The 16,370-nt window shown below is 47.5% G+C and overlaps 1 protein-coding gene across 1 annotated transcript; it reads left to right on the forward strand.

The window, feature by feature from the left end:
• The first annotated feature begins 5,673 nt into the window (after positions 1 to 5,673).
• On the forward strand, positions 5,674 to 12,903 carry IL21R (interleukin 21 receptor). The gene is made up of 7 exons (XM_029287256.1): positions 5,674 to 5,813; positions 6,245 to 6,441; positions 7,047 to 7,201; positions 8,080 to 8,251; positions 8,573 to 8,666; positions 9,120 to 9,204; positions 12,085 to 12,903. The coding sequence occupies exons 1-7, from the start codon at positions 5,674 to 5,676 to the stop codon at positions 12,901 to 12,903; spliced, it is 1,662 nt and encodes a 553-aa protein (XP_029143089.1).
• Positions 12,904 to 16,370: the final 3,467 nt, after the last annotated feature.

Below are 16,370 nucleotides of genomic sequence, written 5' to 3' on the forward strand. Positions count from 1 at the left end.
AAGGATTTCCGATTGCAAATCCAGTCATGATTTGGGCATGAAGTGAGGGTGACATGACTGATAAAAAAAGAGGTTCCCAGGCATATTCAGGACATGCCTGGGTACAAATGGGGCAGCCGTCTAATTCAGTAGACCCCAACCTTTTGGGTATCAAAGACCGGTTCCGTGGAGAAAGGAACCGGGACCAGAGGGAGCCTGGTTTCGCGTGCTGTCTGCATCCCTTGGATGGAGCCTCGCTTGTTTGTGCGGCCCGGTTTCTGGCATGCCGTAGACTGGTGCTGGTCCATGGACCAGGGGTTGGGAACCCCTGCTGTCCTTAGTCCCCCCCCTTTGCCCTATTCTGCTTCCTTGTATTTTTCTTTGTACTTTTGTATAAATACAGTTATGCTTTCACACAGGAGTCATTTGTTTTTTGTCAGCTACAATTTCAAGTCCTGTTTAAGTCCTATGACTAAGCTAGGTATCTTCCAGCTGCCATCTGATTTCTTTTCCTAAAGGATGAAAGAGTAGAAGGCCCAAGACTGGATCTGGTAAGACCTTACTAGATACTCTGATGATGATGATGATGATGATGATGATGATGATGATGATGATGATGATGATGTTATACATTCAGTTGAATCCAACTCTTGGTGATTCTCTGGGCCGGGTCTCTCCATGTCTTCCGATCTTGCACTATTTCTTTGAGTTTTTCTATGCTTTGGCCGGTGTCAGCCTTCATGGTATCCAGCTACCATGTTTTTTGATTGCCTAACTTCCTTTTACTGCTAACTCTTCTAAGCATAATTGCTTTCTCCAGTGATCCAGCCCAGTATAATTTTCAAACCAAATCAGCATTTATTTAATTGCCATGTCAGCCAGCTCATCGTTTAACTAGCTTACTAATCAGAATGTTATGTTCTTTGTCAAGTGGTTTGATAAAATCAAGATATGATATTCTAAGGAAGTTACCAGATTGAACAGTCAGATAATGTTAGTTTGGCAAGTCTTGTTTTTGATAAATGTGTGCTCATTGCTGGTAATTACTGCATGGCTTTAAAGCTTCTTAATGTCCAAGCCTCCATGATCTGCTGTACAACATTGCCAAGTACTAACTCAAACTGAGTGGCCTGGTAATTTGTGGGTTTTCCCTGTCGCACTTTTGAAAGTCGAAGCCACATTTTCTTTTCTCCAGCACCTGGCAGTTTTGCTGTGATTCATGTCTTATCAAATGGGAATAATGCATAAACATTCCTCCATTCCATCAACTAATTCCTCCCCTGTCACAATTCCAACTGGTTTTGGAAATTTAAACTTAATTAAAGTACATAAGAATTATTGGATTATGGTTGTATCTAAGACTTGAATCCTGAGCCTTCATCTCTCTTTTCAAAATCTTGCTTATTTGTTCACATCAAAGAACTATTGGAACCTGATCTCTGTCAAGATTAATGTTATTTACAAAGTAATAAGGCTTACTCTCCACCTCAATCTATTCTTCCAGAAGACTCTCCAACTTACTTCGTTTGAACAGAACAGAATAGAATAAAAGTTAGAAGGGACCATGCAAGTCTTTTAGCCCAGGTGTCCCCAATCCCCAGTCCGTGGACCGGCACCAGGCTGTGGCATGCCAAAAACTGGGCCATACAAAAAAGCAAAGCCGCATCCGCGAGATGTGGGCAGCATGCGAAACCATGCCCCCTTCGGTCCGTGAAAAACGTCTCTCCATGGAACCGGTCCCTGGTGCCCAAAAGGTTGGAGGCCACTGTTTTAGCCCATCCCCTGCTTAAGCAGGAGACCCTTGACCTTTTTTTCACCATGAACCCCCTTTAAATACTTTGGTGCCCACAGACCATGGCCACAGACCACCAAGACTTAACTCAAGATTTAAATCATAACATTTCTTCAAGCCTTCGCGAACCCTCTATGACCACATTGCGACACCCCCCCCCAGTACTTCACGAACCATAGTTGAGAACCACTGTTCCAGGCCATTTCAGACAAATGGATGTCCAGCCTCTTCTTAAAAACCTCCAGTGATGGAGCACCAACAACTTCTGGAGGCAAGTTGTTCCACTGGTTAATTGTTCTCACTTTCAATTCTCCCACCTAGCAACTACGGTATACTAACCCCCAAAGCAATCCTAAAGCCTCCACATTGACTGTCATATCTTACCCATTTCTCTCTGAAACCCATGGCTATGCCTCTGACTTCAGTTCTGTAGGTTCATTAATATCGTCCCTAACTTGGAGGTTTTTTAGTCCAGCCCTCCACCTCCCCCCCCCCACCCAAGGCAGGGATCCTCTAGCAACAGAGCACCACAACTCCAGGAAGCTTAGGTCTGCTTTAACTTAAGTATATGATGCTTAAGTTGTCAACCTTGGCACAACAGCTTCAGATGATGTATTACCAAATTATATGACATTTAACAGTGACTAAAACATACATTGGTCCCAACTACAATAGTAAATTATCCCATATGCAAATGCATCAGTTGCAGCAAGGCATTCTCTCTGATGAACAGAACAGAATACTTTATTTGGCCAAGTGTGATTAGACACACAAGGAATTTGTCTCCCGTGCATAAGTTCTGTGTACATGCAAAACAACAAAGTAATAATAATCATAATAATGATACCAATAAGAGAAGAAAGTGGAACTGATGAGGAGGATAATAATAACAGACATACTACATGGGTAAATATACTTAGACATAAGATAGTATTGTGGGAATTAGATGTTCAACAAGATAACTGTCAAGGTTCCAACTGATGGAACCAAATGAATCAGAACTCTGAGGCATGAGATTTCATCAAAGAACATGTTTATTGGATACATAATGTCAGCACGGTCAAATGTGAAACCAAATCTAAATCCCCCCCAAAAAAGGTTCAGAGTAATTCAATGTAATAGTTCCCTCCCTTCTATTTAGCTATAAATCACATTCTCCAATAGAACTACTTGGCGAGCTTTCTAACAGAAGGTCCTTCCTTCTCCACCATGGTGTGGGAATGACCTTGGTTCTCACGGGATCCATTCATGTTTAGACTAGCAGAAATACCTCATCCCCCCCTCCCTTTCTTGTGGCAACCTAGAACGACAAAGATGGCTGCAGCCAGGTTTGTTATAGAGTTGACAATAACAAGCAAAAAGAAGATTATGGAAAATTCCAAATAGTCCTGGATGAAATTCTATCCTCTTAGGACAGAAGGATTTGGTTCCATCAACACTGTAAAACCATCTGAAATTCTGCATAGGTGGCCAGGATCAGTAATGTGCTGTACTTACTTTGTCTGATTTTGAGGCCTTGGGCTTCCTCTAGGTTGATGGGATGGCAGGCTGGCTAAGAAAATGCTTGCAAGCATGGTTCTCTGCTTTGAGTTGGAAAATAGCTCTTTCCCTGAAATACAAGGGCCTCTGCTGACCATCGAGAGGCCTGCATCTGGGGGCCCATAAGGCTCACGCCCTGCCTCCTGACTTGCCACCACGACTAACCTCTAACGTTTTTTGGCCAAGAAGCAGAAGAAGCCAGTGAACCAGTGCTAATAGGAGGAAGAAAAGGATGTGGCTGGGCCGGATGGCTGTGTTGTTGCTTCTCCTTCAGCACAGTAAGTTGCCTTTGTAATCTGTCTCTACATTTTGAGGGCATGTTCTAGCAACACACTTGTGTTATCCAGAGTGACCTACAGCTACAAACACCTGCCTAGACAACTCCCATTGCCCAAGGAGTCTGGGATACCCAGTTTCATTTATCAGAGCCGCAGCTGAGCACAAACTGAAAACCCAGAGCCACACTTCAGGGTAACACCTTATATCCAGGATCCAAGTCTATGTTTGGGGAGGAAGTCTGGATTTCTCCCCCCATCTCTACAGCTGTCCAAAATGTTTCTGTCTGACCTGCTCCAAAACCAGGTTTAATGCACATCAATTACTGCTGATGAGTTTGATCACAGTGGCATTGCAGGTGGGCAAGTGTTCTTCCATATGGTACTAGGAATGACTCTTGCGTGTCAGGCCAACCATCACATAGGAAGCCTTGCCTTGGGAAGCGGCTTGGTTGCCATGGGACTCCTCAGAGCTAACCAGAGAGACGCTGTCCTGGCCGCCCCCTGCACCACCAGCAGCAAAGGTGAACCGAGGGTTGGGCTTAGTGGGCCAAAGGGACGGGTCTAGCTCTATCCAAACAACCAGCAGCCCCGGCATTTCGCTTTTCGGGGTCCAGTTGCTTCCTTCCACCGCCAAAAGCATCCTGACTGCATAGCACAGGGCCCAGCAGAGGACTTGCGTGCGGAGGTATCTGCAATGCAACAGGTGGGGAAAAGCTCTTCCTCCAGTGCCCTACGACGGGTGGACAGATGCACAATTCTGTGTACTCACAAGCAAATCCCATGCAGGTTACAACACCAGTCACTAAGGTGCTTCAAACCACCCCTGCATGTGCATACTAGAAACATGATAGTTGTATCTTTGCTGGTTTGTGTATCTTTGTCCGCATTTGTCTCTCCTCCATTCTGCTGCTCCCCTGTGCGATTTTCAGATCAAAAGCCTGGTGCAGTCCAGAGGGAAAGCCAAAGGAAATTGTGAGGGGAAAGTTTCTGAAATGGTAGGGACCAGAAAGGCCATTTGTTAGAATTTTTTTGTTTTATTAGTTTAATTATTTTAATCAGCACTTCACCGATGCTATGCAGATGTTTTAATACTACACTAGTGGTGTGTTTCAGTTGTAATTTAAGACTGATTAAAACATAAAGCTGGCGCTACTGTGTAATTGTGGCAGACGCCATGCACCCATTTGCCCAAAGGGACAGAAGGACATGGCAAACAATCCCCCCCCTCCAGATGTGCAAATGGAAAAAGAGGGAAGCCTGACGCTCTTTCCTGCCTTTTCTCCACCTCACCTGCAACCTTGCTGGGGATTGTTGGCCAAATCTGACTCTAGGTTCTGACTCAGCTCACCTTTCCCAATAATCAACCGAGTCAGAAGATCATTTAAAAGAAATTATTAGAGTACTCTGATAAAGTGGGATCTCCCTATGAAAAGGGGAACTAGGAAAAATGGATTACATTCACTTTTGTAGTTAGCACAACAAAGGACTTCAAAGCAAAAGCTGATTGGTTTAGAAATAGTCATCTGTCCAATTACATCACAAGAATTAAACATCCAATAATATGTGAGAACAGCCATTTACTTGTATTCTGAATACAAGTAAAAGAAACACTTGGAAAGGAAAAAGATAAAAAGGGGTATGGGTACGGTATATTCTCAGCGCTTCCCATGTTCATGGAGGCGAGAACAGCTGCAAATGAAGCTGCCACCCACAATGTACCCAATGCTCTCCGGCCAGTCCTGGTTTCTGAAAGAGAGGCTTATGGCAAGCTATTCACAATACAATTTTAAAATACAAGAAAACCCAAGTTAGTTAGCTAGAGCAATAGTACTACAAAAACCATGTCTCAAGTATTACAAAGTCCATCCTCTGTGGCCCTCAGGATGCTACCTTTTCATTGCTGGAATTGGAGGGCTTGGGAGCCTTTCTGCAGGTGCCCCACCCAGCTCCCTGATTCTGAACAAAAAGGGCTTCCAGGACAGAGCAGGAGACCCACCTGCTGCTGAGGGGGGGGGGCCTCAGAGATGGGAGAGGGTCAGAATGAGCCTTCTTGGCCTTTGGGAGACCTGGGGCACCGCAACTGACATGGCGGCCTCTCGCTTCTGCACAGCTTCTGCGTGCCGGGAGCTCACCTGCTTCGCGGACTACATCCAGAGGCTGGAATGCACGTGGGAACGCAGCCTCAGCCCAGCTCACAGGGCCCTCTACAACCTCACCGCAAACTGGTAGGTATGAGGAGGAGGAGGTGCTGCGTCCCCCCAGCCCCCCCCCCGGGTGCCCCGGGCTTCTCTGTCCATTCAGAACAAGGAGCAGGAGCCCCAGTTGCAGCCTCTTCCCAGTCGGGCTCTGCCGGCATGGACAGCCATCCTGCCTCACCAACTCTAGGCTCAGTGTGTGTGTGTGTGTGTGTGTGTGTGTGTGTGTGTGTGTGTGTGTGTGAAGCCGCTCTCCTGTTGCAAGGGAGGCTTTTCAAGGGGGAGGTTGGGGGGGGGGGTTGCAATCAAGTGCTTCAGCCCTGTGCCAGCAGAGAAGGAAGCCCAGAAAGCCTCCTGGGAGGGACCAGGCATTTCACTCCCCGTTCCCCTTCTGCATCCCCTCCACGGACCCTGGGAAGCGACCTCTTTGCTGGACCTCCTGAGATGTTTGCTTTTCCCAGGGACTGTGGAGATGGCGGGAGCTGCTCCTTCGGCCTTACCGCCAGCAACGCCACCCATGTGCACTATGCCTGCTTCTCAGAGCAGAAGCTGTGCTTTGCCACCAATGTCTTTGAGGTCAGCATCGCCACAACTCTTGTGCAGGACCCTTCAGGGCTGCCCCAAGCCTGCAATAAGACGTTCCAGTTCCAGAATCACAGTGAGTACAACCAAAGACCTGTGCTAGAACTCCCGGGCAGGCAAGAGATTCAGCAGCTGGTCACAGCTGGACAAAGAGACCCCAAGGGGCATCGTCCAGTACTGCTTTCCTTGGGATACTTTTTTTCCTCCATGATGCCTTCCTCCCCTGAGCCTCAGGGAACCTCCAGCTGCTCCTTGCTTTCCCTGGATTTCCTTCCCCTGGGAGGGAGGGGGGAGGGAGGGAGGGAGGGAACACAGGACTTGGTGGCATTTGCAGTGAACAAGCTGAGCACTGATGCTCAAGGCCACACATAGGTTTTCTACACAACACATGCAGAGACAAGGCTGTAAAGAGCAAGAAGAGACCAGAAAACAAACTCTTCTTTAACGTGTCCCTAAAAAGCAGCTTCAGCAACTGCCTAAGAACAAATGCTGAAGCGACATTTGTCTCTTGTTGCTCCAGAACAAAGCAAACAAAGGACTTGGGGGCTTTTGGGAGATAAAACTAAACCGAGGGTTACCCCTTCAATTCTCTGGGCAAACCTTAATTCTGTCCACTTGTGTGCGGTGGGGGGGGCTGCCTCCGTCTGTGGGGTATCCCAGTCTGGCTCCTTCCCTTCCCAGTTAAGCCATATCCGCCAATCCACCTGGCTGCAGCTGCATCCTCTACCGGCTACAACATTTCGTGGGAGACCAGATACCTGGACCAAGAGTACCACTCCCTGAACGGCAACCTGCAATATGAGCTGCAGTACAAGAAAAAAGGTCACCCTTGGCAGGTGAGGAGGCAGAGCAGAAAGGGGGGGAACTCAAGGGATGGGGGCTCGAGGGGTCATCCGAAGGCATCAGCACGGAGGAGTGGCACAAGGACGGGCCAATCGACCCATGAGGCTCACATTATTTTATGTGTGTAACCGAGACATACTAGGAAAATTAGTGTTTGGAAAAGACTGATGACCTTTGTAATTGCCCCTCCTTTTCTCCTTTCTTTGACTAACACTCCCACTTTTTAAAAATGGAAATAAAGCTCGCTTAAGAAAGTAAGCCTGCCTCGTCTGCCAGGCTGGGAGAAGGGCTTTGGGCTTCCTATCAAAAGCAGTTTTTTTTTTTAAAAAAAAAAACGGGTTTCCTCCAACCATGGCCCTCCCCTGGCATAATGCAAAAGGAAATGCCGCCTTCTTGGGGTCCCAATTGGGATCAATGCCCTGTCACCATTCTGGCAAATAAAACAGAGTGGGGACTGAGATTCGAGAACAAAGCTGAGTATTTCTGCTCCCCCCCCCAGCAAGCCATCATCTTATGGTAGCTCAGGAGGAGCCACCTTGGCTGGCATCATCCTAGCCACCTTGGCAGAGTGGGTGGAGACTAGTTTGGGGGGGGCTGCTTTGAAAAAACCCAAGAAATACTCTCTTAATCAAAGTCAGGGTTATCCAGAGCATCTCCCTGGGCAATTTTTGGCATGGTTGGGTGTCCACCACCACTGCCCCCCTCCCTCACAGGGAAAGGGAAATCCCCCCAAGGACAATTCTGGGCTATTTACCGTCTTGCTGGAAGAGATGGGCAACTGCCAGTCTGCAGGTCTCTTAGGGGCCTCAGAACAGACAGCTGGGATAGAGACGCGCGCCCCCCAAGGACTCCTCCCTTTCCCCCTGTGCAGGGGCAGAGCCAGAAATCCCTCCTGCAAGACCTACACAGCTTGCAGCTTCTGCCCCAGGAGTTGGAGCAGAACACCGAATACGAGTTCCAGGTGCGGTCAAAGCCGGCCTCTTCTTATCAGGGAACATGGAGTGACTGGAGCCCCCTCGCCTCCCTCAGGACCACACACAAGGGTGAGCCCCCACACCCTCCTCTGCCTTCCACGCTACCACTCCACAGCCAAGAGGGTGGTGGGGACTGGCAGTCCAGGCACGCCCTCCTGACCCCCAGTACCTTCTTTGGACTCTTTTGCGAGCAAGGGCAGCCTGGCTTCTCCTGAGTTACCCAGTTATCTTCACAGTCCTGGGAACCCAGTTTATGAAGAGTGAAGGGCCTGCCCCACAACTACATCCTGACCCCCAACCCGGCTTCCGGGGCCTTCCTCAGCAGCAGGCTTTCTGCACCGGCTGATCAAGATTGGGTGACTGAACTGACTCTTTCCCTTCCTTCTTTAGTTTCGGAGCATGGCAGAGTCCAATGGCTGGAGGTGGTCTTGCTGGTGATCAGCTCCATTGCTGCCCTCGTGGCCTTCCTGGGGTGGCACCAGAGGTGAGTGACATTGCTGGGGAAGCCAGACACAGGAGGCGTCTTGGCCGGGCCATGGAGCTGCAAGCTCTTCCACGTCTCCTTCCACTGCAGGGTTTCCCCCCCCCCCAAAAAAAATGTGTGTTTTTCATCTAGTACCATCCAAGCCAGCATCAGCAGTATGAGCTGGTGTGCTTTGCTTCTGCAAGCATCTCAAGGGGACAACGGCAGAGGCCAGGACCAGAGAATCATCAGGAGTATCCCAGAGCACAGATAAGCTCTTTGTTGTCCCAGGTTGGACTGGGAGAATGACTAGCCACTGGGTGGGGCAAAGACCCCCAGTTCAAGACTCCTTCTGGGTTGGGGGACTTGAGAAACAAAAGTTGCTACACAACTCAGGGATGTGACTCCTGCTTAGCACTTGCCCATTAGCAGGTGGGACAACATCTGGTGACTGGTCTGTCTTTCCCCTTGCAGGTTGTGGAAGAAGCTGGACTGTTTCACCCCCAGCCCAGCCCCCTTCTTCCAGCCCCTCTACCTGAGCCACAATGGAGATTTCAAGGTAAGAGCCGGCTCCTTCCCAGTTACTAATCAAAGTAATTTGTAGGGAGGGGAGGTCTCAATGGTCCAATTTGGCACATTCAACAAAAGAAACTCCCGGCTCTTTAGAACTACCAAGAGTAAAGCTTTATTGAAAGATCCATCTAGGCACAACAGAAGCAAAGTCAGTTCTGGGATTTTTCCCATGAAAACTCCCATAGATAAAACCCCTTTTCCCCCTCCGGGCCACCCATAGTTCATAATTCACCCACTGAATTCAGTTCTTTTGTTGTGGGAAAGCAGTTCTGCCCCACACAACATATCTCATAACTTGACCTTAGTGGATAACATTTCACTGGCAACAGCAGGCACTCGTGCTTTCCATAGCCTCCCCCCTTCCTAGGAATTCACCCCCTCCCTTTTCTGTTTGGCAAAATATGAGCTGGAATCAGGTGCAGCCAATGTTGGAGCCGAGTCAGTTTTGAGAACCCTGTCACCCACAATCTTCCCCACCCACAACTGCCCTAGCTCAGTGCAGGAATCCAAATTCGACTATCCCCAATAGAAGGCTGTCTCCAGTGGGACCCATCCAAAAAAGGCGAGTCCTTCCCTCTCTGACTCATCATCCACCCACCATCAAATTTCCTACCATTAGGAAGCTTTTTTTTCCTAAAGTTTAATCAGAATTATGCTTTTTGAGATTTATTTCTAACAAGATTTAGATCTGAGTGGGCCACAGAAATTACCTTTCTTCTGTGGGCTGACCATTGCCAGAACAGAGGGAGAAAAGTGCAACCCTGCAACTTTTGGAGCTCTCAAGGGCTGAGAGTTCCGTCAACCATGCTGTTCAGCTCAGAGCAGGCAGAGTTGTTTGCAGGAGTCTCATTCTTGGGGAGGCTGACTCAGAGGGACGCTGGAGGATTTGTCTCCTCCTAAGCGTTTGTGATTTGAGCTTCATAGGATTCCACCTTGTTTCCTATGATGTTCAGCATCTCCACAAACACCCCTGTCATCTGGGGACTTAGATATGCTGCTAACCTGAAACTCTGATGTTTAGTACAGCTCCAAGCGAGTGCTGGCACAGTGGCAGATTAGATGAGAACTAAGGAACTGATCATTCAAATACAACAAATGTCAGACCTTCCCCAGCTGGTTCATCAAGAAAGTAAGAAAGTAAGCAAAATGCCAGAATATGAAGGGTGGACCTGACATGCTGCCCCCCTGAACAACAATATTAATCCTGCAAAACAAAACATAATAAACAAGAAGAAAAGAGGGTTAAGGTGACAGCTTATTTAGGTTTATCAGGATAGTGGTTATGAAAATGTTTAAGAAGCCTAGCAGCTTTAACATGGTGCTGATCAACCCATTCATTCTGAGATTTGGGGAAATCTCTCCATGCCACTAAATACTGAATCTTTTCCTGATATTTGTATGAATCTAAAATGTCTTTGACCTCAAGGTGTTATTCCCCATCTATCATTAAAGGCTCAGGTGGTGATAGTAACTCACTAGTAGTTAGTACTACTTAGTAATCTCAGTCTTTAACAAACTGCAGTCGAACACTGGGTGGATTAGTCAGAGGGATTTGGGTAAATCTAATTCCACTGTTACTGGATTAATAATACATTTGATGGGGAAGGGACTCACATATTTGGGTTCTAGCTTTTTCAATGGTTGCCAGGATTGTAGGTATCGGGTGGATAAGTAAACACAATTACCTACATTAAAGGCTTTTGGTTCTATAAGTTTCTTGTCAGCTTGCTTTTTATATGCTTCCTTAGCATCTGCAAGAGATTTCCTCTAAATCAGCCAAATATTTCTTAATTGGGAGACCTGTTCTTTTAAAGAAGGCACAGAGGGGTCATTCAAAGGCAGCTCAGGCATGGGAGTGAAGTCTTGTCCCTTAGCCACTTTGAAAGGGGTGGACCCAGTACTACTGTGTACCGAATTATTGTATGCCACCTCTGCAAATGGTAAGAGGTCTGTCCAGTTGTCCTGTTGATAATTAGTGTAGCACCTGAAATATTGTTCCAAAACTTAGTTCGTATGTTCGCAGCCCACATTAGTTTGGAAGTAAGCCTTGGATCCATTCCAAAAAGGTTTAGAAATGCTTGCCAGAACTTGGAAGTGAATTGCACCCCCCTATTGGAGATTATACATTGCGGGGTTCCATGCAGTTGATAGACATGCTGCACAAAAGCTTGGCCAGTGCACATGCCAGGGGAATTTTTTTGGCATGGGACAAAGTGTACCGGCTTGGAAAACAAATAAGTTATAACCATATTTCTTGAGTTTTCTGGGAGAGGGGTTGGGAATTGAGAAACTGAAGGAATTGCTTTATGTTTTGTGTGGTACCTTCAGATTCTGCCTAATGTCAGACCTGCCCCAGCCAGTCCCTCAGGAAAGCAAGACTCTTGAATCCATTGAGTTGAATCAAAAGAACTTTTACTGAGAGAAACTGAATGCAGTAAAGTCAGGCAGAATCTGAAGGTCCCACGCAAAGTGTAAGGCAATTTTTTTGATTTCCCAATCCCAACTCCCCAGACCTGTCCACCGGCGGCCAATGTGATGCCGAGAAGATGTTTTGAGAACGCTGAGGTGCTACAGGTAATAGATCACCCCCCCAGGGTGTGACGGTCTTGGAACCTGGCAAAAACTGGCTGCGAAGGAGTCCCCTTCCTAAGTTCCAAGTGAATAGCAGAAGCAGAAAAATCACAAGCATGCCATCCCCCCTCCCCCCTCAGCACCATGGCAGGACACCAGAGTACGATGGTGGACTGACAACAAAGTTATCTTGGCAGGTGGTTTGTGCCAGCAGCAATATTCTCTGGAGCAACTAACCACCTACCTTCTTCCTCTAGATGTTGAACTACATGCATTTCTCTTCTTCTCTCCACAGAAATGGGTGGGTGCCCCTTGCTCTGGAACAACCCTAGATGCCTTTGAGTGGGGCATAGTTGTGCCAGAGATATTTGGGATTGGACACAAGCATCTTCTTCTGAGCTGTGCCGAGGGAGACTGGAAGGATAGCCAGAATGGGCAGCCTCCAATGTCTGCCCCGCTCCTGCCAGAACTCTTGCAGGCCTCTGCCAAAGACTGCAGTGCCACATGGGAGCAGGGCTATGGCCACCTCTCCATTGACACAGTCATGGTGGCAGAGGAACTTGCAACCCACTGCTCCCAGTGCAGCAGCACCCACCCATGCTGGGCCCTGGAGGAGCTCCAGAAGGAGATGGAAACAAGCGAGAAGGAGACCTACCATGGCCTACAGTTTGACAGCAGCAGCTCTGGCCTGGGCTCTGGGTGCTTGCTGCTGGGGAACAAGATGCCCCTGCAGGACTCCTTTCCCTCTGGGCCGGCCTCCTGGGCAAGCCAACCCCCCTTTGGCTCTCCCCCAGGAGGCCTGGAGGAATTCTTTGGCCTGCTGCCTGCCCCCTCTCTCCTGGGCCCCTGCCTCTCTGCCCCAACCACAGAGGAAGGCCTCTTCTGCAGGGGACCCCCGTCTCCCGACTGGGATGTGGAAAGTGATCCAGTCAACGGCCTGGATCTGGACACCATAGACAGTGGTTTTGCAGACTGCGACTGCAGGAACCCTGACGATGGAGAGCTGGCAGCAATGCCGGCAGGTTGCAGTTGCCAGTCTGAGCCTGGCCCTGTTGTGGGGGAACCCGAAAAAGAGGACTTTCTTCTGCCAAGATATGTCAAGCAGTGGGTGTAGTCCCATGGCACTGAGGGACTCAGGCTGGCTGGGCAGGATCTGCAGACCAGCTCAGCCCAAGAGCATCCCACACGCCTCTGCCAGTCCTTGCAGGATTCTTCTGCCCAGACCCATGCTGCTGTCTCTCTTTCTTTGACCCATGCCAGAAGGTGCCCACCTTTCCTTTTGTGAAGACATGTCGCTCTCCAGGCAATGCTAGAATGGAGGACGTGGGTCTTGGGGCATCAAAGACAAAAGTGAGAGGGAGTGAGCTCAGCTCCAGGGATCCAGGCCCGCACCCAGGGGTGAATTGGGCCAGTCCTGCCTTGGTTCTTCTTCCCTCCTTTAGGGCAAGCTGCCGTTAGAGGGGCCTTTTGCTTCTACACAATGTTTAGTCGATAGAGGTGCTTGAAGAGTAAGGCTGGCCTACAAGAATCGGGGATTCCTATATGTGTGAATGTCTTGGGATTGAGGCTCGTGCCATAGGAGAGGCTGGTCTGGATTCCCTTCCTGCCAGGGCTGATGCTTTCTTAGCTCACTCAGATGGACACCAACCATCTACTAATTACAAATAAAAGCTTCAAGAATCGTTGTCCTTGGTTCCTGATGGTCTTAAAGCTCACAAAGTGATATGGATAGCCACAGGTTATGGAGGAGGAGGGGGAGGAGGTCACAATGCCTTGTGCAATTGTCATTTGATCACACCATTGCAGCACACACCTCTGTTTTCCTCATGCAAGGATTTGGTCACAGTGTAGTACACTGGAACAGAAGCATCATTCAACAAGAACAACTTGGATTTTTTTTTAAAGTAAACATCCTAGTTCTTTCCAACTCAGCAGAATGTTAGAAAAGAATGACATGAAAGGCTTTGGACCACCCTGAGGATATTAAACAGAAGGTGACCAATGTTGGTGGGGAGGAAGAAGTAGTAAAGGACAGCTGAGTTTGAAAAGGGATAAATCAAACCAGGGGCTGAAGAAGAGATGATCCTGAAACACACACACACACACACACACACACACACACACCTCATCTCAATGGAAGAAGCAGTGTCTCAACATTTTAGCAATTGTTCCACTCTCAGCCCCTCCCATCCAGTCATGTGACTTGGAATGGTCTAGCAGCCAGTTGCTGAGCCCATTGCGCAGACAGGTACACTAAACACAACCAATGTTGGGGTACACATTACTGCCACCAGATGGATTTGCAACTGGCTGACCAACTGCCTACAGCATGTGGTCCTCAACAGAGCTACATCTACATGAAGGAAAAGCATGGAATGGGGTACCTCAAGGCTCTATTTTAAACCCAGCACTCTTCAACATCTTCATACATGATCTAGATGAGGGGATAGAAAGGAACCCATCAAATTTGCAGATAACACCAAGCTGGGGGCAACTGATAACTCTTTAGAAGAAGGATTTTGACAGACTTGAACACTGAGTCCTATCCAAAAAAAATGCAATTCAGCAGTGAGAAAAGTAAGATCCTGCATAGAGGCAAGGAAAACCAAATACACAAGTATAGAACAGGTGGTGCCTGACTCAACATTAGCAACTGTGAGAGGGATCTAGGAATCCTAGTGGACAATTACTGCAGTGTGCTGCGGTTGCCAAAAATGCTAATGCAGTCCTAAGTTGCAGCAACAGAGGATAGTTTTAAGATCACAAGGAGTGATATATATTGCACGGATGAGGCCATAGTTGGAATACTGCATCCAATTCTGGTCACCATAATACAAAAAAGATGTTGAGACCATAGAAAGTAGACACCTCCCGCACTGTCCCCTCACAGCATCCAAGGGATCCCAGGTTTGGAGCTTGGGGACAGAGAAGGGCTTGCACCACTCTATGGCTGGAGGGATGCAAGTCAGGATTAGCCACACTTGTCAGAGGCTCTTTCTGTAAGAAAATCACCCAAGCTCTGTTAAGACTAAACATCACTTTTGGGGAGGTGGAGTGAAGGTGGGAAGAATTGAGAAAAACCATGGACAGAACTGACTAACATCAGTCACTGCAGATAAAGGAGGTCACCCAAGGCTGCAAAGATGTGAGGAACAATCAATAGAGAGATAAGGCAAAATGAAATGATACTTGGTTGGACTCCCACTCACTGGCTGGAAACAGGGAATCCCCTTTCTCTTCTTCCCCTGAACCTTGGAAGCATAGAACATAAAATAACAGAGTTGGAAGGCATCTTGGAGGTCTTCTAGTCCAACCCTCTGTTCAAGCAGGAGACCCTATACCATTTCAGATAAATGGTTGTCCAGTCTCTTTTTGAAAGCTCCAGTGATGGAGCACCCACAACTTTGGAAGGCAATTTGTTCCATTGGTCGACTGCCCTAACCGTTAGGAATTTGCTCCTTAATTGTAGGTTGCTTCTCTCCTTGGTTAGTTTCCATCCATTGTTTCTTGTTTTGCCTTCTGGTGCTTTGGAGAATAGTTTGACCCCCTCTTTTTTGTGGCAGCCTCTCAAATACTGGAAGACTGCTATCATGTCTCCCCAGTCCTTTTCTTCATTAGACTAGCCATACCCAATTCCTGCAACCGTTCTTCATATGTTTTACCCTCCAGCCTCTAACCAACTTTGTTGCTCTTCTCTGCCCTCTTTCCAGAGTCTCAACAACTTTTTATGTGAATGATGCAGGATGAAAGGGTTGCAGGAAAACTGAGTCTTGTTGTGAAATAAGTTCTTCACTGTTACATGCAAAAAAGTTTTTTCTGTGCAAGATGAGCCACCTCTTCCTTTTTTGATCTGATTACTGCCTTTTTTAAAAGTTGCAATAATCTCACCCAGATAGGCATCTTGTAACAGTGTGAAAAAGATAAATAGCCTTATCTTTATTCATTTTTCCCTCTGCGCACTGGAAGCCATCAACAATTCTTGGTACATGACAAAAATAGCCTGGGAGGAAAGAAGTAAGTTTCCTCCTAAGTGATCAGGAAATTAATGATTTGGACAACATTTCTCTGCTGGGGCAGATTCTTAAAGCCCCCCTCCCCCCATGCATGCCCAGGAACCACAAAAATAAAATCTGAATGAAGAGGGCCAAGGTAAATAGCAAAGCAGTCATGATAAACATGTATAATGTAGGGTAAAGGTGCATGGAGAAACAGAGGGCTTAAAAGCCTTGAATAGAACAATGCAGAGTGGCTTCTAGCCTCATTAAAGTGTATTGAATCCCCACCAGGAAGAGTCCTTTGAGAAACAGTGAAACAATCTAGGTATGTTTAGTTTGCAAAGTTGAGAAGGAGATATAATAGTTTTCAAATACCTGAAGGGCTGTCACATTATAGAGAGTTGGGACTTATTTACTCCAGAGGATAAGAATAGAATAGAATAGAATAGAATAGAATAGAATAGAATAGAATAGAATAGAATCTAGAAGGGACCTTGGAGGTCTTCTAGTCCAGCCCCCTGCTCAAGCAGGAGAACCTATACCATCTCAGACAAGTGACTGTCTAGCCTCTTCTTAAAAATCTCCA

This window comes from Protobothrops mucrosquamatus, unplaced genomic scaffold (genome assembly GCF_001527695.2).
Source record: "Protobothrops mucrosquamatus isolate PMUCROS unplaced genomic scaffold, P.Mucros_1.0 scaffold_278, whole genome shotgun sequence".
NCBI lineage: Eukaryota > Metazoa > Chordata > Lepidosauria > Squamata > Viperidae > Protobothrops > Protobothrops mucrosquamatus.

Bases quoted from the DNA above. Each gene is read 5' to 3' on its own strand.
- IL21R (XM_029287256.1), top strand. From the start codon at position 5,674: ATGGCGGCCTCTCGCTTCTGCACAGCTTCTGCGTGCCGGGAGCTCACC. The intron at 5,814-6,244 runs GTAGGTATGAGG...TGCTTTTCCCAG, and splicing joins TACAACCTCACCGCAAACTG to GGACTGTGGAGATGGCGGGA. The intron at 9,205-12,084 runs GTAAGAGCCGGC...TTCTCTCCACAG, and splicing joins GCCACAATGGAGATTTCAAG to AAATGGGTGGGTGCCCCTTG.